At 37.3% G+C, this 25016-nt stretch overlaps 1 protein-coding gene across 6 annotated transcripts in view; it reads left to right on the top strand.

Annotated features, from left to right (window-relative positions):
• CLASP2 (cytoplasmic linker associated protein 2) overlaps positions 1 to 25016 on the top strand; it is a 201708-nt gene that overhangs the window by 143693 nt on the left and 32999 nt on the right. For all 6 annotated transcript variants that reach the window (XM_011961558.1, XM_011961562.1, XM_011961564.1 and 3 more), the window contains 4 exons: positions 5458 to 5601; positions 6722 to 6828; positions 11109 to 11262; positions 14164 to 14392. In XM_011961558.1, the coding sequence (XP_011816948.1) occupies positions 5458 to 5601; positions 6722 to 6828; positions 11109 to 11262; positions 14164 to 14392 (634 nt within the window). The remainder of the gene's footprint in view (positions 1 to 5457; positions 5602 to 6721; positions 6829 to 11108; positions 11263 to 14163; positions 14393 to 25016) is intronic.

The raw sequence follows: 25016 nt of genomic DNA, 5'->3' as shown, positions 1-25016 counted from the left end.
AGAATATTCTCAAGTACACTTGGAACATTCTGCATGCTAGGCCATGAAACAAATCTCAATAATTAAAATGATAGAACTAATACACAGTATGTTCTCTGACCACAATAGAATGAAATTAGAGTCAATAATAGAAAGGAGTTTGGAAAATCGACAGACAGCTCACTCTTAAGTAATCAGTGGGCCAAAGAGGAAATCAAAAGAGAAATAAGAAAATTCACTGAGAAATACATTGAGATGAGTGAAAATGAGGACATGGCATACCAAAATGTATGGGATAAAGCTAAAGCAGTGGTTCTAGGGAAATTTGTCACTCTTAATGCCTACAATAAAAAGATAGCTCTCAAATCAGTAATCCAGTTCACCACCATAACACACTGGAAAAAGAAAAGCATACTAAACCTGAAGATAGCAAAAGGTAGGATATAATCAAGATAAAAGCAAAAGTTAATGAAATAGAGACTGGGAAAACCAGTGAAACCAAAAGCTGGTTCTTTGGAAAGATCAACGAAATTGACAAACCTTTAGCTAAACGTATTAGGGTAAAAAGAGAAAACATTCAAATTACTAGAATTATAAATGTACTGGGTGTGGTGACTCACACCTGTAATCCTAACACCTGGGTGTGGTGGCTCACACCTGTAATCCCAAGGTGGGAGGATCACTTGAGGCTGGGAGTCCGAGACCACCCTGAGTGATATGACAAGACCTCATCTATGCAAAAAAATTCAAAATTAGGTGGATATAGTGGTGCATGCCTGTAGTCCTAGATACTCAAAAGACTGAAGCAGGAAGATCACTTGAGCCAAGGAGTTCAAGGGTGCAGTGAGCTATGATCGTGCTGCTGCACTCCAGCCTAGATGATAGTGAGACTCCAACTCAAAAAAAAAAAAAAAAGAAACCGTAGTCGTTATCTATGGTAGTAGGAAATCACTAGAAAATGTCTCAAGCCAGGCCGGGCGCGGTGGCTCAAGCCTGTAATCCCAGCACTTTGGGAGGCCGAGATGGGCAGATCACTAGGTCAGGAGATCGAGACCATCCTGGCTAACACGGTGAAACCCCGTCTCTACTAAAAAATACAAAAAACTAGCCGGGCGAGGTGGCGGGCGCCTGTAGTCCCAGCTACTCGGGAGGCTGAGGCAGGAGAATGGCGTAAACCCGGGAGGCGGAGCTTGCAGTGAGCTGGGATCCGGCCACTGCGCTCTGGGTGACAGAGCCAGACTCTGTCTCAAAAAAAAAGAAAATGTCTCAAGCTGATAATGAAGAAATAATTGTATAAGCCTGTCAATCCTATCAGTAAAAACAAGCGTTACAAAAGAGGACTCTGGAAAGCTGAAAAAAGGGAATTAAGATTTATAAAATGATGGTCAGGCACAGTGGCTCACGCCTGTAATTCCAGCACTTTGGGAAGCCAAGGCAGGTGGATCATGAGGGCAGGAGAGCAAGACCATCCTGGATAACATGGTGAAACCCTGTCTCTGCTAAAAATACAAAAAATTAGCCGGGTGTGGTGGTACATGCCTTTACTCCCAGCTACTCAGGAGACTGAGGCAGGAGAATGGCCTGAACCCGGGAGGCAGAGGTTGCAGTGAGCCGAGATCGCGCCACTGCACTCCAGCCTGGGCAACAGAGCGAGACTCTGTCTCAAAAAAAAAAGAAAAATTATAAAACGTTTTCTAAAACTTTTTTAAAATCTGTAAATATGTATTTGATTTAAAGACTTAAAAATTATTTTAATATGACTGCTGAGCTTATAAAAAAATCTTAGGTGAAATGAACAAATTCCTAGAAAGATACAAACTACCAAAACTGACTCAAGAAGAAATAGATGGTATGAATAGAACTATAACAGGAAATTGATCTAGTATTCAAAAACTATGCACAGGCCAGGCACGGTGGCTCACGCCTGTAATCCCAGCACTTTGGGAGGCTGAAGCAGATGGATTGCCCGAGCCCAGAAGAGACCAGCCTGGGTAACATGGTGAAACCCTGTCTATGCAAAAATTAATTGAGTGTGGTAGCATACGTCTGTAGTCCCAGCTACTCGGGAGGCTGGGGTAGGAGGATCATTCGAGTCCGGGAGGTCGACACTGCAGTGAACTGTGATCACACCACTGCACTCCAGCCCGAGTGACAGAGCAGCACCCCATCTCAAAAAAATATATACATAAAATAAAACTGCACGAAGAAAAGCCCAGGCTCAGATGGCTTCATTGGTGGTAAGTTCCACCAAACAATTAATAGCAGTTCTTCACACACTCTTCCAAACAAGCAGAAGTGGAAGGAATACTTCCCAGTTTATTCTATGAGACCAGTTTTATTCTGATACCAAAACTAGACAGAGACATCACACATCAAAGAAACACTACAGACCAGCATCTCATTATGAATATGAATGCCTTAATCTTCAGCAAAATGCTGGCAGGCCAAATTTAGCAACATATATAAAAGAAGTATATACCATGACTCTATTAGTTCGTTTTCATGCTGCTGATAAAGACATATTTGAGACTGGGTGATTTACAAAAGAAAGGTTTAATTGTACTTAGTTTCATGGGACTTGGGAAGCCTCAGAATCATGGCAGAAGCCAAGGAGGAGCAAATAATGTCTTACGTGGATGTCAGCAGGCAAAGAGAGAGAGAATGAGCCAAGTGAAATGGGTTTCCCCTTATCAAATGATCAGATTTCGTGAGACTTACTCACTACCACAAGAACAGCGTGGCAGAACCCGCCCCCATGATTCAGTTGTCTCCCACGGGGTGCCTCCAACACGTGGGAGTTATGGGAGTATAATCCAAGATGAGATTTGGGTGGGGACACAGAGCCAGACCATATCAATGACCAAGAGGGGTTTATCCCAGGAATGTAAGGTTAGATTAACATCCAAAAATCTATTAATGTAATGTACCGTATCAGTAGTAAAAATACAGAAACCACATAATCATCTCAATAGACACAGGAAAATAAAACACTTAAAACAGGAATAAATCTTCATGAACCCGGATTTGTCAGTAGATCCTTTGATACCGTATCAGAAGCTTAGGCAACAAATGGAAAAACAGATAAGTTGGATTTCATCAAAATTTAAATTTTGCGATATTCCAAGAACAAGAATACTGATGTGACTATAGAAATTATTGGCACATTTTTAAGTCACGTAGTAATATGATTTATGTTTTTAAAGATTATGCTGTCTGATGTGACAAAAATGGACTAGTATAAGGGAGAAGAAAGAAGAAAAGGGAGAGCTGATACTGAAAGGAACCTAAGTCCTCATCTATTGTAGGAAATCACTAGAAAATGTCTCAAGCTGATCAATGAAGAAAAGATTTTATAGACCTATGAATCCTAACTATTTGTAAAAGCAAGTATTACAAAAGGGAACTCTGGAGAGCTGAACAATGGAATTGAGGTTTATAAAACCTTTTCTAAAACTGGTTTTTAAAAATCTGTATGTATGTATTACTTTGATAGAAAGACTACAAATAGAAATTTGTATTTCTACAAAAAAGAAATATGAAATATATCTAGTAAAATAAATATGACATTAGGAAATTTAAAACCACAAGAAAGGAAGGATATGATCAAAATATACTAACGTTATGTATTTTATGTCATGTGGTGTTAGTACAGAAATAGACAAATAGATCAATGGAACATGAAGGAAGGTCCAGAGACACTTAGGTTTATATAGGAGATTAGTTCATTATACAAGTGTCACTTCAAGTCAGGAGGAAAGGATATACTCATTGGTAAAGGGTTTGGGAGCTATTGGGATGTCTGTCCCTACAGGGGAAATAAAGCTGAATCTCCAAACCAAAGTAAACTAGATGAAATAAAGTATATATTAACAATTACTAGTTCATTTACTCAAGTTTACTTGTGGTCCATTCAGTGTGGTGGTTCCAAAAAAAGTATGAGATCGTAACTTTTGTTTTCAAACTGCAAATCTTGGCCGGGCGCGGTGGCTCAAGCCTGTAATCCTAGCACTTTGGGAGGCCGAGACGGGCGGATCACGAGGTCAGGAGATCGAGACCATGCTGGCTAACAAGGTGAAACCCCGTCTCTACTAAAAAATACAAAAAAATAGCCGGGCGAGGTGGCGGGCGCCTGTAGTCCCAGCTACTCCGGAGGCTGAGGCAGGAGAATGGCGTGAACCCGGGAGGCGGAGCTTGCAGTGAGCTGAGATCTGGCCACTGCACTCCAGTCCGGGCGACAGAGCGAGACTCCGTCTCAAAAAAAAAAAAAAACTGCAAATCTTAATAGCTTTATTTAAGCACTATTAACATGTTAGATACCCAGAGTATATACCCACACAACTTATACTTTTTTGTTTTTAACAAAATGTGCTCATATTATAGCACTCCTTTTTTTTTTTTTTCCTTCCCTTTTGAGTTTAAGTCTCAGTCTGTCTCCCAGGCTGGAGTGCGGTGGCACGATCTCTGCTCACTACAACTTCCACTTCCCAGGTTCAAGAGATCCTCTGGCCTCAGCCTCCCAAGTAGCTGGGATTACAAGCACACACCACCACACCCAGCTAATTTTTGTATTTTTAGTAGAGATGAGGTTTCATCATGTTAGCCAGACTGGTCTCGAACTCCTGACCTCAAGTGATCCACCTGCCTTTGCCTCCCAAAGTGCTGGGATTACAGGTGTGAGCCACTGCACCTGGCTTGTTACAGCAGTCTTATAGTTTTGCTTCAACAGTATATAATAGACCTTTCTCAATTTCTACATTGAGAGCTATATCATCTTCCAAGATTGTGTTGTATAGTATTCCATCGTTCCAATATAACATAATTTAACCATTTCCCTTAGTGTTCTATATTCAGTTGTATTTTTCATAGAGTGGGTTCAGAAAGGTCCAAATTGAAGTGTGCAGATTTGGATACAAGTCATGTGATCATAAATGATTTGAGTTTCTCCTTAATTAAGTATATAATTTGAATTTCAAAGTTTGGCTTTTAGTAATGCAGTTGATTACTTCAGAAGCAGAAAAGAATTGTGTAACTTTTCTTAACTGATCTGAGTAAGCTGTATTTTGTTCCCATTTCCACAGAACATACTTTAGCTTCAAATTGTAAAATTGTTATGTTAACTGCTTGTGAGAAGATTAGATATTATTTCTCCTTGTAATCGTTTATTAGAAAAACTAAAATACTGTAGTAGTATGTAAGAGTAACCCTGGAAACCATCATGGTTAACTTTTCCATAGTCTGTTAGGTAATATTTGTTATGCTTTTCATATTCCCTTCTTACCTTCAAAAAAACTGGTAGGTTAATTTTTTTTTTTTTTTTCGTTCCAGCAAAACAGTTTGAAAGCAAATAAGAATATCTTCCTTTTCCTTTTTGGGAAAGATGGTCAAGCTTCATGCTATTGAACAGCAATGTAGGGGAAGAAAATAGTCTCGTTTGAGTAACAAAAATATATTCATCTACTGTATGCCTTTGTTTTTTAGGCAGCACAGTCAGTACTGATTTCATTATTTGAACTCAATACCCCAGAGTTTACAATGTTATTAGGAGCTTTACCAAAAACTTTTCAGGATGGTGCTACGAAGCTTCTTCATAATCACCTTCGAAACACTGGCAATGGAACCCAGGTAATTCTTTCTTATTTTCTTGGCTGTTATATAATGTGATGGTTGATTTAACAATAATTGGTTTCTTTTATACGAGGTAAACTTGATCCTTAATATATAATTGTTGCATCTTTATTTGGCAGCATTTCCTGAGCAGAATTAAATATTGTCTTGGAAGAATCCCTATGCCTGTCCTATTTATATAATATTATACTTTGTGTACAGTAGAATGGTGGTAAACAGTGGCCAGGTATGAACAAGAAAAGCAAAATGTGAGCAAAACATAGATGAGGGCACCAGCTGGAAGCCATTAGAATCAGGACATGCTCTTTAGATGAACCAATTCTTATTTGAGGGCTAACAAGGATGACTTACTCCAGGGTTAACAAATAAGATTCGAAGGAGGTAGTGCTTTAAGAAGTGTGGTCACATTAAATGATCGCAGGTTTGTCAGTGCATTTATACTTGGATGTGCAGGAATTTGTTTTGAAGAAGTAAGTTCTGAGTAAATGAAACATTGAAATATGTATATTTATGTGTTTGTGTATACATATATATTTTACTCGTATGTAATAATTTACATTACATGCTTAAAGAATTGAACTAAAGCATTAAAAAGAAAGACATTTGATAGCAAATAAAAGAGATACACTGATGGCAGGCTTAAAGTCTGAGGAGGGTTAAAAGTAATCCTAAAACAATTTCTTGTGAACCAGAGTCAGTCATCTTTTTGAAGGGAGTAGGGATTATTTTATCGTATCTTAAGAATAGATATATTAGTAGTATGACCAGATTTAACTCGCTTGGTGTAAAGCAAAGTCAAGGAGGGATAAAATTTGAGCATTAGTAATGGTTAGAAGGAGATTAGCTTACAACAGGAAGCTAATTTAAAATTATATTCAATCCTTGAGGGAAAGGATGTTGATAATATTTGAGAACAGGAAGCAGGTGAGAACAGAAAAAGACTAAAGAGTTATATTACTAAATAGGAAGAAATTTTTCCCCTGGAAAGCAGACATAAGTACATGAATATTTAAAGTATTAACCTGTAAATATGGCCCTTTAATATGGTTCAACGTAATGTTTGTGTTAAGTGAACTTACCTGTAATATGTTAATATTTCTTTGACTCCCTTCATCAGAGTTCCATGGGGAGTCCTTTGACAAGACCAACACCACGATCACCGGCTAACTGGTCCAGTCCTCTTACTTCACCTACCAATACATCACAGAATACTTTATCTCCAAGGTAATAAAAGGATGATTTTTCATGATGGTTTGTATTTGTAAATTCCCATTGTTTGTTTTTTGTTTGTTTATTTGTTTTTTTGAAGCAGAGTCTTGCTCTGTCCCCCAGGCTGGAGTGCGGTGATGTGATCTCAGCTCACTGCAACCTCCACTTCCCAGGTTCAAGCAATTCTCCTGCCTCAGTCTTCCAAGTAGCTGGGATTACAGGCGCACCCTACACCCGACTGATGGGTGTATTTTTGCTAGAGACAGGGTTTCACCATGTTGGCCAGACTGGTCTCGAACTCCTGACCTTAGGTGTTCTGCCTGCCTCGGCCTCCCAAAGTGCTGAGATTACAGGTGTGAGGTACCACCCCTGGCTGTAAATTCCATTCTTAAGAAAGCAAGCATTGATATAATTCAAGTCAATTCCCACTTGACTTAAAAGGTCTTAGAAAAGTAGAAACTTAGCACATTAAAACAATTCAAAGTTTATTTGAAAGCCAGCTACTTAAATGATAATATGTAGGATATAGAATTTTTTAATAAGTGGAAAGAAAACCTACTGATAGCTTTTTGAAATAAATTACTGTTTATTACGTTAAATGGCATAGTTATATTTCTCAGAGATGCTGTATAAATCCAGTAAATTGCAAATTGTGTCTTTCGATTACGTTATACTACTCAGTATAAGTGGTGATGAGGTCAGTTATAATGATGAGTTTAAAAAATTAAGCTTGCAAATAAAACATAAATAACAAATGGGGAGGGTTAAATATATAATGAATATATGGCATATCATATATGTGTAATATATAATGAATTACATATATAATTACATATATCATGAATTACATGTTTATATAAAATAAATTACGTATGTAATGAATGACATATGTCATATATAATGAATTACATATATAATATGTCATATATTTATATATTTATGACATATGTTAGGTCATATTATGCTTTTCATATTCAGAATGATTATAACTGATTTATATTCATATATTGTATATTTATTATATTTTTATATATTTAACACTATTTTTATATTTATTATATATTTAACCCTTCCCTATTTGTTATTTTTATGTTTTGTCTGTAAGCTTAATTTTTTCATTATATATGTATTGAATTAGATATTCTAATTCATTATGTATATAATAGCTATGTAATTCATTGTATATATAATGATATATATAACAAATGTATTCATTATATATTATATATAAATATATATAATAAATAAATAGTGAATATATACCTCTGAGGAAAAAATATGACTCAGAGATTGGTCCTTAATACAAAATAAAAGATGTGTACAATTTTCAAACACTTGTGCAATTCAAGCATGAGCTGTATTTAAAATGACATTCTTGACTGCTTAGTAGACTAAAATTTTATTTCCTTTTCCTAGCCTTTTGAAAAATTGTTTGCATAGAAGTTCAACATCACTGATCATTAGAGAAATGCAAATCAAGCCCACAGTGAGATACCGTCTCACACCAGTCAGAATGGTTATTATTAAAAAGTCAAAAAATAACAGATGCCGGCAAGGTTGTGGAGAAAAAGGAACACTTTTACACTATTGGGAGTGTAAATTAGTTGAACTATTGTGGAAGATAGTGTGGCAGTTCCTCAAAGATCTATAGACAGAAATATCATTGGAGCCGGCAATCCCACCACTGCGTATATACCCAAAGGAATATAAATCATTCTGTTATAAAAACACATGCACATGTATGTACACTGTAGCGTTATTCACAATAGCAAAGACATGGAATCAACCTAAATGCCCATCAGTGATAGACTGGATAAAGAAAATGTGGTACATATACACCATGGGATACTGTGTGGCCATAAAAACAAAATAAGATCATGTCCTTTGCAGAGACATGGATGGAGCTGGAGATCATTATCCTTAGCAGACTAACGCAAGAACAACGACAAAAAAAAAATACTGCATGTTCTAACAAGTAGGAGCTAAATGATGAAGACACATGAACACATAGAGGGGAACAACACACACTGGGGCCTACCAGAGGGCAGAGGGTAGGAGGAGGGAGAGGATCAGGAAAAATAATTAATGGACACTAGGCTTAATACCTGGGTGATAAAATAATCTGTATAACAAATCCCATGACACATGTTTACCTATATAACAAATCTGCGCATCCTGAACACATACCCCTGAACTTAAAAAGTTTTTTTAAGAAGGAGTTGGGGCTGACTGTGGTGTATTCCATGGTGTATATGTACCACATTTTCTTTATCCAGTCTATCACTGATGGGCATTTAGGTTGATTCCATGTCTTTACTATTGTGAATAGCGCTACAGTGCACATGCATGTGCATGTATCTTTACTTAGGGAGGCTGAGGCGGGAGGATCATTTGAGGTCAGGAGTTCGAGACCAGCCTGACCAACATGGCAAAACCCATCTCTACTAGTAATACAAAAATTAACCAAGCATGGTGGTGCATGCCAGTAGTTCCAGCTACTCAGGAGAGTGAGGCAGGAAAATCCCTTGAACCCAGGAGGCAGAGGTTGCAGTGAGCGGATGTCATGCCACTGCACTGCAGCCTAAGTCACAGAGCAAGACTCCATCTCAAAAAAAAAATAAATAAATAAAAAAGAGTTGGTATTTATAGTTAATAGCTTAATGGTCATTAGCCATATATTATAGTGTGCTTCATCAAGTTATTCATTAAAAGTATTGGATAATACATCAACATCTGAGAAAAATATATTGCAAACATTTCCTACCCTATTTTTTCTGTGTTCTACATATATGATAAATTTGGTAGCTAAATTACAGCTTCAGTTGAATTTCAGCATTTGATTATAAAGTTCATGTCTATAACATGATATGGCTCACACTTGCAATCCTATCTCTTTGGGAGTCCAAAGCAGGAGGATCACTTGAGGCCAGGAATTTGGGACAAACCTGGGTGACATATTGAGACCCCATCTCTACAGAAAAATTTTTAAAAATCAGCCAAGCATGGTGGTGTGTGTTTGTAGTCCTAGCAACTTGGTAGACTGAGGCAGGAGGATTACTTAAGCCTAGGAGTTCAAGACTGCAGTAAGCTATGTTCGCACCACTGCACTCCAGTCTGGGCAGCAGCAAGACCCTGCCCCTTAAAAAAAAAAAAAAAAAAACTGGCACAGTGGCTCACGCCTGGAATCCCAAGCTACTCGGGAGGCTGAGGGAGGCTGAGGCTGGAGATTCGCTTGAGCCTGAGAGACAGAGGTTGCAGTGAGCCAAGGTTGCGCCATTGCACTTCAGCCTGGGCAACAAGAGTGAAACTCCATCTCAAAAAAAAAAATTATGTTCGGTATTAAAAATCCTCTACCTTCTTACAAATTTGTGTTAAAATACATTTATCTCTTCTTCAAGCGGTATTGGGAGTTAATCACAGAGATCGGTAAACTTTCTGTAAAGGGTCAAGTGGTAAATATTTTAGGCTATTTGAGTCATGGTCTTTGAGTCTCTTCTCAACTCTGCTATTGTATGAGAACAGCCATCGACAATAGAAATAGAAAACAGCCATAGACAATACCTAAATAAATAGTCATGACTATGTTTAATAAAATTTTATTTATGGGCCAGGCGCAGTGGCTCATGCCTGTAATCCCAGCACTTTGGGAGGCCGAGGTGGGCGGATCACCTGAGGTCAGGAGTTCGAGACCAGTCTGCCCAGCATGGTGAAACCCTGTCTTTACTAAAAATACAAAAATTAGCTGGGCTTGGTGGCTGGTGCCTGTAATCCCAGCTACTCAGGAGGCTGAGGCAGGAGAATGACTTGAACCCAGGAGACGGAGATTGCAGTGAGCTGAGATCGTGCCATCGCATTCCAGCCTAGGGGACAAGAGCAAGATTTTGTCTCCAAAAAAAAAGAAAAAAAATTTATTTATGAATACTGACATTTAAATTTTATCTAATTTTCGTGAACTTTTTTGTTTTTTTTCAACCATTTAAAAATGTGAAAAACATTCTTAACTTGCAAGCCATCATAGTTTGCTGACCTCTGGTTAATCAAAACATTTTTCAAGGTGGAAAGACAAACCAGTTATTAAGGACTGTGCATTGTAGAGTAACTGTAAGGTGTCCTTGGTGGAAGGACAAAGAGACATGTACTTTAACTCTATATAGCTGCTATTTTTTATTTTGCTAATGATGCTCTGAGGATATACATTCTCTAATCTTGTCTTTATAAATACCCCTATATAATCTCAGATGTGTTTGTATTTTATAACTACACCTAAGTAAAAATTAGTGTCATCTTTTTCATAGTGCATTTGATTATGACACAGAAAATATGAACTCTGAAGATATTTATAGCTCTCTTAGAGGTGTCACCGAAGCAATCCAGAATTTCAGCTTCCGTAGCCAAGAAGATATGAATGAGCCATTGAAAAGGGATTCTAAAAAAGACGATGGCGATTCAGTAAGTATTTTAATATCCTTACTTTGCAGACTATTTCATTGTTCATTAAGCATTATTTTAATTACATTTTGCTTTCTGTCATTTTCGAATATGCTTTTCTATGGGTCAGTCACTCTTCAAGTATTTACTGAGTATCTACCACATACCAGGCACTGTTTGAGGCGTTAGATTTATATGACAAAATCACTGCCTTCAAATTCCTTTCAGATTTTCATATAGAGATGAATATTATAGAGTTTTAGGATAGAATGTGCTTTAGAGGAAAGTGAGTCTGTTTTAGATTTTGTGGTCCAAGAAGGCCTCTCTCCAAAGGTAGCATTTGCATTGAAACCTAAATAAAGCCACATAAAATCTAGAGGAGAATTCCTGAAATAATTAGCAAATCCAAAGACATTTAGATGTGAACAAGCTTTGTATAGTTGAGGACTAGGAAGAAAGCCAGTGTAGGTGGACCATTGTGAGAGAAAAGGAGTGGAACATGGGCCAGATCACTTTGAGTCTTGTAAGAACACATAAGGAGTTTAGAATTTTTTTTTCCCTGTTAGGTATGGTGATAGTAATTTGCATCATCAGTTTGTGTGGCTACAGTTAAGAATGTGTTTTGTTTTTTTAATAATGTGCCAAATGTTCTATTTCTCTTATGTGCAAGTAACTGACTCTCAAGTATTTTTAAAAACACAGACATCATTACATTGAAGCAAGAATGTTATAATCTACAACATTCTTACATATTTAATATTATTGACATATTTGAATATTGTTTATTGCTTCTGCCATTATACACAGAATAGTTTTTTACTTTGCTGCTTCTTAGACTTGTCTCTGACAGCTTAGACTTTTCACAGAATGAGCCATCCCACCAGTTCCTATGGAATTCATTGTTTCTCAATGTTTGCAAAGTTACAGAAAATTGTAGTGCTTCAGTACTACAATCTCCAAAGGACTTCTTCCTCTGCCTTCCTGCCATCTGTCCTGCAGTTGTTTTTCTCACTGTGCCTATCTGGCAGAGCTAGATTGTGGTCAGCGTAGTAAACTGGCTGCCAAAACCAGCTTATCACTGATATTTGAGGTTCCCTACTCTTCAAAGCTGCATATGGTAGCAATCGCAGATTAGTAAGAATCACTGCTTCACTGAGACTCAGTTTTGTTTTGTTTTTTTTCAGACACAGCATGGTACAGGGTAGGGAACTCAAATTGTGAATTTTGGCAAAATGAATTCAAATCTCAGTTCCTGGCAGTTATTAGCTAATCAGGTGATACCTCTAAGCTTCAAAGTCTTCATTAAGAAAATAGGGTTGTCACTGCTTACCTTAAAAGTTGTTGTGAGTATAATAAATACTATGACTCTATTCAGCTTAGACCTCTTTCCTGAGTTCCACATTCACATTCAGCTGCCTGTTTGAACTCCTGGTCTTCTCCCCTAAAGCTGCTCTTTCCTATCTTAGTTAATGGCAATCCTAGTTGCCTAGCCAAAACCCATGGACAGGAGTTGTTGAGTCCTCTGTTTTTCTCATCCTCTGTACCAAATCTGTCAGGAAATCTGCTGGCTCCACTGCAGAATGTATCCAGAATTCAGCCTCTTCTCACCACTGCCTTTCTGGTTTGAGCCATCGTCTTCATTATTTCTCTCACCTGGATTATTAAAATTTGTCCTCCTTGATTATGCCCTTGACCTCCTACAGTACATTCCCACTCTCACTCAACTCTGTAGGAGGTCTCTGTCTCAGAGTAAAAACCAAAGTCTACACAATACACTTTTTTTCTGTTACCTTTCTGGCCTCATCTCCTGCTAGTTTCCTCCTTGTTCACTCTGCTTCTACCACACTGGCCTCCTTGCTGTTCCTTGAACTTACTATGCATGTTCCTGCCTCAGGATCTGTGTATTGGCTGTTTTCTCTACCTGAAACACTCTACCTTCAGAGAGCCCCTTGGCTAATTCCCTTACCTCCTTCAAGTGTTTACTCAAACGGCTTCTCAGTGAACCCTACTCATGCTACTTAATCTGTGAACTCTGTCCTCCCACCTCACCATTCATGATTCCTTCTTCTGACATGTCATATACTTTATTCATTCATTAAAGTTTTGTTTTTTTTTTTCGTCTGTCCCTCCACTAAAATATAAACTCCATTGGGGTAGACATCATTCTCTCTTTTGCTCACTGATGTATTCCCAATGCTGTGAACAACGCCAGGCATTTAATAATAGGTGCGTAGTAAGTATTTTAAGAATATTTGTAAAGCGCCTAGCAAATGGCTTGGCACATAGTTGCCCAGTGGATGATGGTGATGCTGATACTCATGGTAGTAATTATTTTGATACCAGTATTTGTATCAATATTCATATTCATATTTTGGTAAGTACATTAACATACCCAAATTCTTTTGGCATCCTTCCAAAAGTTATGCAGGCCTTTTAAGTCTTTCTTTTTTTTTTTTTTTCCCTCCTTAAAGCAAGCCTTTTTAAATTTGATTTTATTATGCTTTGTTGACATACTATTGTATGACATACCATTACCTTAATAATGGAATCTGGCAGCTTGTAGTGCTATGTTGCTTATGAAAGTTCTTTCGTATCTTTAGCTGACATGGAGAAGCTGCTGGTAATCACACTGTACATATTGTCTGGTCAAGTCGTTGGCAAAGGAACTGTAATAATCATTAGAGGCACCATTCTTTTACGGTTCTTATTTGCCTTCACAGCTGTAGTTTATATGTTTAAGCTTTGACATCTGGAATATAAATTGTAACTCATAATGTTGATTGCCATTACTTAAATTTTTTAGCTGGTTATTGTTATCTTTTTAAAATTGTCTTTTAAGCAGTTGAGAAATATCTTTGTAGAATGTTAAATAGATACCTGCAAATGAGTTAATTTGTTGTGCCTTCTCCTTGCCATTGATAGATGTGTGGTGGTCCTGGGATGTCTGACCCAAGAGCAGGAGGTGATGCCACTGACTTAAGCCAAACAGCTCTTGATAATAAAGCTTCATTGCTTCATTCAGTGCCTACTCACTCCTCTCCACGCTCTCGAGACTATAATCCATATAACTATTCAGATAGCATCAGTCCCTTCAACAAGTCTGCCCTCAAGGAAGCCATGTTTGATGATGATGCTGACCAGTTTCCTGACGGTATGTTCTGGGTCGCACTGCTGCTGTCTGTTTTGGAGAACCTGGTAATCAATGAAGTAGAAGAAATGCATATGTTGTTTTATTATAACTCCCAAAAAGTAACAATTTTTAGAATAAGAATGTTTTCTCCCATCTTCTAGGAACTCATCTCTAGTGCTTTGGTCATTTTCTACCCCTGAATGAGAAACAGGGTAGTCATCTTGATATCATGATCAAAGTCAAGAAAACCTTAGTTACCACCCAGAAATAACTGAAACCAATTGTAGCTTATACATTTACTTTATCTCTAGACACAATTTATTTGATCATTAATTTTTATACCACGATGACAAAACCTTTGAAGAAATACCCATTCTTTATAGTAGCCCTTTAATCATGAAATCATCAACTTTTTTATTAATAAAACACATTTCAAGGACGAAATATAAGGAAAGTTACCATTAGGATTTGGATTTGGGTGAAACAGGCTTAGTTCTAAGCTCTAACACTTACTAAGCTGCATAGCCTGTCAAGATGGTTAACTTTCCCGAGTCTCAGTTATCACCTCCAAAAGAGGATGATGATGATTATACCACCTGTCCTAATCCCAGTGTGCAGTAAGATGTAGGTAAGTTATATAAAAACTGATGATATAGTACAAAACACTACACATGTTTTAGTGTTTTGTTTAGGAGACTAGGTGTCACTCTGTTGCCCAGTCTGGAGTGTAGTCGCTGAAATGTAGCTCACTGCAACCTTTTCCTCCTAGGCTCAAGTGATCCTCCCACCTCAGCCTCCTGAGTAGCTGGGACTACAGACCACCATACTCAGCTAATTTTACCTTTTCAAATAAATTTTCTATAGAGATGGGACCTCCCTATGTTGCCTAGGCTGGTCTTGAACTCCTGGCCATAAATGATCCTCCCACCTCAACCTCTCAAAGTGCTGGGATTATAGGTGTGAGCCACTGTGCCTGTCCTAGTTATTTTTTATAATAAGGAAACATATCTTTTCTTGATTACTTAATTCATTAATACTTTTTTAAAGATTCTAGTACTATATAGTAATATATAACTATACACAGATAAACTTGAAAGTCTTTCTGTCAGCACTATCCCATGATTCTATATTCAGGTTTTTCTTTATTCCTATAATGTTGCTGTCAGTGAATATATTTCTGCATAAACCTTTATGCCCATAAATAAGTAATTTCTTTTTGTGTGTGTCAAGAATCTTAAGAACAATCAATGGCCGGGCGCAGTGGCTCATGCCTGTAATCCCAACACTTTGGGAGGCTGAAGTGGCTGGATCACTTGAGGCCAGAAGTTCGAGACCAGCCTGATCAACATGGTGAAAACTTCTTTACTAAAAATATGAAAATTAGCTGGGCGTGGTGGCACGCGCCTGTCATCCCAGCTGCTCGGGAGCTGAGGCAGGAGAATTGCTTGAACCCCCCGGGAGGTGGAGGTTTCAGTGAGCTGAGATTGCACCACTGCACTCCAACGTGGGCGACAGAGTGAGACCGTGTCTCAAAAAAAAAAAACAGAAAAGAAAAAGAAAAATCAAGATAATTCGCTTTTAAGAGATTTCTAGAGATGGAATTGCTCACTTAAAGGATAGGTGAATTTAAAGTTTTAGACTTACTACCTATTTATATCTAAAAATACTTGGCTAGTTTAAGTAATGCTGATTTTCTCACCAACACAGAATGTTTAAAAATGTTTGTGATTGTGATGGAATGTGCATTTCCTTGTTTATTAGATATTGAGGAATTAAATATTAGAAATCTTTTTAAATTTAAAAAATTTTTATTAATGAGAAATAGCTTCATTTGTAGTTCTTTGATTACTAGCGAAGTTGAGGAGTCTTTTTATTACCTTCTCTTTAATATATCACAAATATCAAAAAGCCAAAATTATGATAATTTACCAAAGTAAGTCTAAATTGCATAAGGATATAGAAAATTGCCACAATTATAGGCTTTGATGTGTTTTAATCTGTCACAAATAGTTGACTGTCTTGCTGAGGTTTAGTCATGATAGCGGTGTAACATTGGTAAATAAATTGGACATAGCATAAAAGTATCCACTGAACACTATGTAGTAGCATCAGCCTGGTAAATTGAAACTTAGCTTCAGTAGCAATAATTATTTAAAAATCATTTATGCACATGGGTCACAAACTGTCAGACTAAATGTCAACTGACTTTTCTTGCCTCGATTGTACTATAAATATGTATTTTTTTCATCTTAAAATGATCAAGAGCTTAAAAATTGGGAATACAGTACAAAGAACTTTTTCTTCCTGAAATATTTGAAAGTAAATTACCAACCTGATGCTGTGTCACCCTAAACACTTTAGGATTTATTTTCTACAAAGACATTCTCCTGCATAACAACAAAATAATCATCAAAATCAAGAAATTAGCCAGCACCAGTAGTCCCAGCTACTCAGGAGGCTGAGCCAGGAGGATCCTTTGAGGCTTGGAGTTCCAGGCTACAGTACACTATGATGATGCCTGTGAAGAGTCCTGTACTAAAGCCTGGACAACAAATGAGATTCTGTCTCTAAAAAACTAATAATTACCCCAAAAAATTTTTTTTTTCTTTTCTTCCCCCTAGACCACAGAATCTTTAAAAATTTTTTTAAATCATGAAATTATCATTGGTATATTAATAACCACCTAATCCTTAAACCCCATTAGAATTTGCCAGTTGTCCCAGTAATATCTTTTTTCCAATTTTGTTTTGCTGTGTTAAAATACACATAAAATTTATTATCTTAAGCATTTTATATATACAGTTTAGTGATTTTAAATACATTCATATTGTTGCACATCCATCATGACCATCCATCTTACATAATTCTTTTCAGGTTGTAAAACTGAAACTCTATACCCATTAAATAATAACTCTCCAATTCCACCCTCACTCTAGCCCTTGGCAACTACCATTCTCTTGTCTGTCTGATTTTTGTCTACTCTTAAGTACTCTGTATAAGTGGAGTCATACATTACTTGTCATTTTGTGACTGGCTTATTTCATTTGGCGTGATATGCTCAAGGTTGATTCATGTTGTAGCATATGTCAGAATTTTCTTCCTTTGTAAGGCTGAATAATATTCCATTGTGTATATATGCCACATTTCGCTTATCGGTTCATCCATTGATGGATACCTGTGTTGCTTCCAAGTTTTAGCTGTTATGAATAATGTTGCTGTGAACATTGGTGTGCACATACCTCTTCAACACTCTGTTTTCAGTTTTGATGGGTAAATACCCAGAAGTAGAATTGCTGGATCATATGGTAGTTCTGTTTTTAATTTTTTTAAGACACTGTACTGTTTTCCACAACAGCTGTACCATTTTACATTCCCACCACCAGTGCAGAAGGGTTTCAGTTTCCCCATATCCTCACCAATACTAGTTACTTCATTGTTGTTGTTGTTGTTTTATAGTATCCATCTGAATGGATGTGTGGTGATATCTTATTGTAGATTTTGTTTTTTTTTTTTTGAGACGGAGTTTCGCTCTTGTCACCCAGGCTGGAGTGCAATGGCATGATCTCGGCTCATTGCAACCTCCACCTCCCAGGTTCAAGCAATTCTCCTGCCTCAGCCTGCCGAGTCACTGGGATTACAGGTGTGCACCACCATGCCTGGCTAATTTTTATATTTTGGTAGAGACGGGGTTTGTTCATGTTGGTCAGGCTGGTCTCGAACTCCTGACCTCAGGTGATCCACCCGCCTCGGCCTCCCAAAATGCTGGGATTATACGCTGAGCCGTTGCACCTGGCCCTCATTGTAGTTTTGATTTGCATATCCCTAATGATTAGTAATGTTGAGCATCTTTTCATGTGCTTATTGACCATTTGATTACCGTCTTTGAAAAAATGTCTTTTCTACTCCTTTGCCCATGTTTGAATCAGGTTGTTTATTTTTGTTGTTGTTGCAGGAGTTCTCTGTATATTCTAGATATTAATACCTTGTCAGATATATGATTTGCAAATATTTTCTTCCATTCTGTGGGTTACCATTTTACTCTGTTGATACAGTTTTTTGAGACACAAAAATTTTTAATTTTCATTAACTTTAATTTGCCTATTTTTGTTGTTGTTGCCTGTGCCTCTGGGGCTGTATATTATATTCTGTTGTTCTATGTGTCTGTCTTTATGCCATTAAAATGCTGTTTTGATTACTGTAGCTCTGTAGTAAATATTGAAATCAGGAAGAAGTATGAGTCCTGTAGCTTTGTTCTTTTTCAAGACTGTTGTGGCTATTTGCTGTCACTTAGGATTCCTTATGAATTTTAGGATAATTTCTCTATTTCTGTAAAAAGTGTCATTGGGATTTTGATAGAGATTGCACTGAATCTGTAGATGTCTTTGGATAATATTGATGTCTTAACATTATTAAGTGTTCCAATCCATGAAAATGGGGTGTACTTCTGTTTATGTATATCTTCTTTTATTTCTTTCAGCAGTCGTTTCTAGTCTTCATTGTACAAGTCTTTCGCCTCGGTTAATTCCAATGTACAATCATGCAGCACATAACATTTCAATGTCAGACTCCATTTATGACAGTGGTCCCATAAGATTAAATGGAGCTAAAAAATTCCTATTACCTAGTGATATCAATGCTGTCATACCATCATAGTGCAATGCATTACACATTTGTGATATTACTGGTGTAAACAAACCTACTGCACTGCCAACTGTATAAAAATATAGCACATACAATTATGTGCGATGCATAATACTTGATAGCCATAATAAACAACTGCGTTACTGGTTTGTTAATTTATTTATTTTTGAGACAGGGTCTTACTCTGTTACCTAGGCTGGAGTGCAGTGGCATGATCTTGGTTCATTGCAGCCTCACCCTCCTGGGCTGAAGCTGTTCTCCTACCTTAGCCTCCTGAGTAGCTGGGACAACAGGTATGCACTACCATGCCCAGCTAAATTTTTCTGGAAAGTTGGGGTTTTGTGATATTGTCCAGGCTAGTCTAAACTCCTGGGCTCAGGCAATCCGTCTGCTTTAGCCTTGCAAAATGCTGAGATTGCAAGGCATGCGCCACCGTGCACAGCCTGGTTTTAGTATTTACTATACTTTTCATCACTATTTTACAGTGTACTCATACTTATTAAAAAAAAAAAAAGTTAATTGTAAAACAGCCTCATTTGGGTCCTTCAGGAGGTATTCCACAAGAAGGCATTGTTGTCATAGGAAATGACAGCCCCATGCGTGTTATTACCCCTGAAGATAGATGTGGAGGTGGAAGACAGTGAAGCTGATCTTGACCCTGTGTAGGACTAGACTAATGTGTGTGTTTGTGTCTTAGGTTTTAACAAAAAAGTTTAAAAATTTTTAAAAACTTTGATAGAAAATGGCTCCTAAAATAAGAATGTGAAGTGGCTCATGCCTGTAATCTCAGTACTTTAGGAAGTCAAGGTGAAAGGATCTCTTGAGGTCAGGAAATTGAGACCAGCCTGGGCAACATAGGGAGACCCATCTCTACAAAAAAAATTTTTTGAAAATGTAGCCAGGACTGCCAGCACATACCTTCAGTTCCAGCTACATGAGAGGCTGAGGTAGAAGGATCACTTGAGGACCAGGAGGAACAGTGAGTCCACCACTGCACTCCAGCCTAGGCAACAGACCAAGACCTTTTCTCAAAAAAAAGAAAAAAGGATGTAAAGAAAGAAAATATTTTTGTACAGTTGTACAGTGCGTTTGTGTTTTAAGCAGAGTGTTATTACACAAGAGTCAAAAGATTTTTAAAAATCTGTGAAGTAAAAGTGTTATAGTAAGTTAAGATTAATTTATCACTGAAGAAAGAAAAATCTTTTTGTAAATGTAGTATAGCCTAAGTGTATAGTGTTTATAAGTCTTACAGGAATGTCCTAGGCCTTCACTTTCACTCACCACTCACTGATTTCACCCAGAGCAACTTCCAGTCCTGCAGGTTCCATTCATGGTAAATGCCCTATACAAGTGTACCATTTTTTATCTTTTATATTGTATTTTTACTCTACCTTTTCCATGTTTAGATACACAAATACTTATCGCGTTACAGTTGCCTGCAGTATTCAGTACATTAATATGCTGTACAGGTTTGTAGCCTAGGAGCAATAGGCTATCTTTAAGTTCCTTTTTAGAGTGTTCAATGTTAATGTATAGAAATGCAAATTATTTTAGAGTGTTGATTTTTGTGTCCTACTGCTTTGCTGAATTCATTTGTTAGTTCTAATTTATAGCCTAGGTATATAGTAGGCTATAGCGTTTGTGTTAATATACTCTGTGAAGTTCACACAGTGAGGAAATCACCTAACACATTTCTCAAAACGTATTCCGGTTGTTAAGCAACACGTGACCGTATTTTATTCTGATTGATGCTCGTGAAATGGAATTATTTTTGTAAGTTCCCTTTTAGATTGCTCATTGTTAATGTATAGAAATGCAAATGATTTTTGGGTATTGATTTTATGTCCTACTTTGCTGAATTCATTTATTAGTTCTAATTTTTGTATGTGGAGTCTAGAGTTTTCTAAATATAAGATTGTATTATCTGTGAACAGAGATAATTTTGCTCCTTCCTTTCCATTTTAGATGCTTTTTTTTTTCTTTTTCTTGCCTGGTTGCTCTGGCTAGAACTTGCCATACTATGTTGAATAGAAAAGGCAAAAGCAGGTGCTGTTACCTTGTTTCTGATCTCAGAAGAAAGTATGATGTTTACTGTGGGTTTTTCATATATCACTTCTATTATTTTGGAGTAGTTTCTTTGATTCCTAGCTTGTTGAGTGTTTTTATCAGGAAAGAATGTTGAATTTTATAAAATGCTTTTTCTGAAAGCATGGAAATGATTATGTGTGAGGATTCTTCCTTCATTCTGTTAATGTGGTATATTACATTGATCAGTTTTTGTATGTTGAGCCATCCTTGCATTTAGGAATAAATCCCATTTGGTCATAATGTATAATCCTTTTAATATGCTGCTGAATTTGGTTTGCTAGTATTTTATTCAGGTTTTTTGCATCAGTGTTCATAAGGGATATTGGTCAGTAGTTTTCTTTTCTTATAGTATCTTTGTCTGGCTTTGTATCAGGGTAAGCTGGCCTCATAGAATGAGTTAGGAAGTGTTCCCTCCTCTTCCGTATTTCAGAAACATTTAAGAAGGGCTAATATTAATTCTTTAAATGTTTGGTAGAATTTCAACAGTGAAGCCCTCAGGTCCTGGACTTTTCTTGGTCAGGAGATTTTTGATTACTGATTCAGTCTCCTTAATAATATAAAGATTTATTCAGATTTTTAAATTTCTTTGTGATGTAGTCTTTGTAGGTTTTGTGTTTTGAGGAGTTTATTTCATCTGGGTTATCCAGTTTGTTCATAATACTCTCTCATAACCCTTTTTGTTTCTTTAGAATTAATAGTAGTGTCCCTGCTTTCATTTCTGATTTCAGTAATTTGAACCTTCTCTCTTTTTGTTTTAGTCCATCTAGCTCTGGGGTTCCTAGCCCAGGCTTGGGACCAGTACCAGTCTGTGGCCTGTTAGGAACCGGGCTACACAGCAGGAGGTGAGGGGCAGGCTAGGGAGTGTTACCACCTGAGCTCCGCCTCCTGTCAGATCAGCAGCAGCATTAAATTCTCATAGGAGTGTAAACCCTGTTGTGCGAGGGATCTAGGTTGCACACTCCTTATGAGAATCTGATGCCAGGTGATCTGAGGTGAAACTGTTTGATCCCGAAACCATCCCCTGTCTGCCCTGGTCTGTGGAAAAATTGTCTTCCACAAAACCAGTCTTAGTGCTAACAACGTTGGGAACTGCTGATCGAGCTGAAGGTTTGTCAACTTTTTTTATCTTCTCAAAGAACCAACATTTGATTTCATTGATTTTTTTTTTTTTTTCTGTTTTTCTGTTCTCTATTTTGTTGCTCTCTGCTCTGATCTTTATTATTTTCTTCATTCTGCTAGCTTTAGGTTTAGTTTGTTGCTTTTTCTAGTTGAAAAGTTAGGTTGCTGATTTGAAATATTTCTCATTTGTTTATTTTTAACTTTTAGGTTTGGAGGTACATGTGAAGGTTTGTTACATAGGTAAACACATATCACAGGAGGTTGTTGTACATATTATTTCGTTACCCAAGTTTTAAGCCTAGAACCCAATAGTTATCTTTTCTGCTCCTCTCCCTTCTCCTGTCCTCCCACCCTCACCCCCTCAAGTAGACCCCAGTGTCTGTTTCTTTATTTGTGTTCCTAAGTTCTTATGGTTTAGTGCCCACTTGTAAGTGAGAACATGCAGTATTTGGTTTTCTGTTCCTGCGTTAGTTTGCTAAGGATAATAGCTTCCAGCTCCATCCATGCTCCCAAAAAAGACATGATCTCATTCTTTTTTATGGCTGCATAGTATTCCATGGTGTGTATGTACCACATATTCTTTATCCGATCCATCACTAATGGGCATTTAGGTTGATTCCATGTCTTTACTATTGTGAATAGTGCTGCAGTGAACATTCATGTGCATGTGTCTTTATGGTAGAATGATTATTATTCCTTTGAGTATATACCCAGTTGATGGGATTGCTGGGTTAAATGGTAGTTCTGCTTTTAGCTCTTTGAGGAATTGTCATACTGCTTTCCACAATGGTTGAACTAATTTACACTCCCACCAACAGTGTTTAAGTGTTCTCTTTTCTCCATAACCTCACCAACATCTGTTATTTTTTTACTTTTTAATAACAGCCATTCTGACTGCTAAGAGATGATATCTCATTGCGATTTTGATTTGCATTCCTCTAATGATCAGTGATACGGAGCTTTCTTTCATATGCTTGTTGGCTATCTGTATATCTTCTTTTGAGAAGTGTCGGTTCATATCCTTTGCCCGCTTTTTAGTGGGGTTGTTTTTCGCTTGTAAATTTAAGTTCTCTATAGATGCTGAATATTAGACCTTTGTCAGGCGCATAGTTTACAAATATCTTCTCCCATTCTTTAGGTTGTCTGTTTACTCTGTTGGTACTTCTTTTTGCTGTGCAGAAGCTCTTAAGTTTAATTAGCTCCCACTTGCCTATTTTTGCTTTTCTTGTGATTGATTTTGGTATCTTTGTCATTAAATCTTTGCCCTTTCCTATGTTCAAGATGGTATTGCCTAGGTTGTCTTCCAGGGTTTTTATAGTTTTGGGTTTTACATTTAACGTCTTTAATCCATATTGAGTTGATTTTTGTATATGGCATAAGGAAGGGGTCCAGCTTCAGTCTTCTGGGCTAGCCAATTATCCAAGCACCATTTTTTGAGTAGGGAGTCTTTTCCCCATTGCTTGTTTTTGTCATCTTTGTAGAAGATCAGATGATCACAGATTTGCAGTCTTATTTCTAGGCTCTCTATTCTGTTCATTGGTCTATGTGCCTGTTTTTGTGCTAGTACCATGCTGTTTTGCTTACTGTGTCCTTGTAGTATAGTTTGAAATCAGATAACATGATGCCTCCACTTTGTTCTTTTTGCCTAGGATTGCCTTGGCTATTTGGGCTCTTTTTTGGTTGCATATGAATTTTAAAATAGATTTTTCAAGTTCTGTGAAGAATGTCATTCATAGTTTGATAGGAATAGCATTGAATCTATAAATTGCTTTGGGCAGTATAGTCATTTTAATGATATGGATTCTTCCTATCCATGGGCTGAGATGTTTTTCCATTTGTTTGTGTCTTCTCTGATTTCTTAGAGCAGTGTTTTGTAATTCTCATTGTAGAGATATTTCACTTCTCTGGTTAGCTATATTCCTAGGTATTTTACTCTTTTTATGGCAGTTGTGAATGGGATTGCCTTTCTGATTTGACTTTTGGTTTGGCTGTTGTTAGTGTATAGGAATGCTAGTGATTTTAGTACATTGATTTTATATCCTGCAACTTAGCTGAAGTTGTTTACCAGCTTGAGGAGCTTTTGTGCTAAGATTATGGGGTTTTCTAAATATAAAATGATGTCTGCAAACAGAGATAGTTTGACTTTCTCTTTATGTTTGGATGCCCTTTATCTTTATTTCTTTTTTTTTTTTTTGGATGGACTCTTGCTCTTTCACCCAGGCTGGAGTGCTGTGGCACAGTCTTGGCTCACAGCAGCCTCTGCCTTCTGGATGCAAGCAATTCTCCTGCCTCAGCTTCCCAAGTAGCTGGGTCTGCAGGCACACACCACCACTCCAGGCTGATTTTCTACTTTTAGTAGAGATGGGGGTTTCACCATGTTAGCCAGGCTGGTCTTGAACTCCTGACCTCAAGTGATCCACCCACCTCAGCATCCCAAAATGCTGGGATTACAGGTGTGAGCCACCATGCCCAACCTAGATGCCCTTTATTTCTTTTCTTGCCTGATTGCTCTGGCTAGGACTTCCAAAACTATGTTTAATAGAAGTGTTGAGAGAGAACATCCTTGTCTTGTGCCAGTTTTCAAGGGGACTGCTTCCAGCTTTGAATAATGTTGGCTGCTGTGGGATTGTCATATATGGCTCTTATTATTTTGAGGTATGTTCCTTCAATACCTAGTTTATTGAGAATTTTAACATGAAGCAGTGTTGAATTTTATCAAGTCTTTTTTGTGTCTATTGAAATAATCATGTGGTTTTTGTCTTTAGTTCTGTTTATGTGATGAATCACATATATTGAT

The sequence above is a fragment of the Colobus angolensis genome, unplaced genomic scaffold (assembly GCF_000951035.1).
Source record: "Colobus angolensis palliatus isolate OR3802 unplaced genomic scaffold, Cang.pa_1.0 Scaffold56, whole genome shotgun sequence".
Classification (NCBI taxonomy): Eukaryota; Metazoa; Chordata; class Mammalia; order Primates; family Cercopithecidae; genus Colobus; species Colobus angolensis.
The sequence above is the reverse complement of the archived record's forward strand: the minus strand, read 5'-3'. Positions and strand labels throughout refer to the sequence as shown.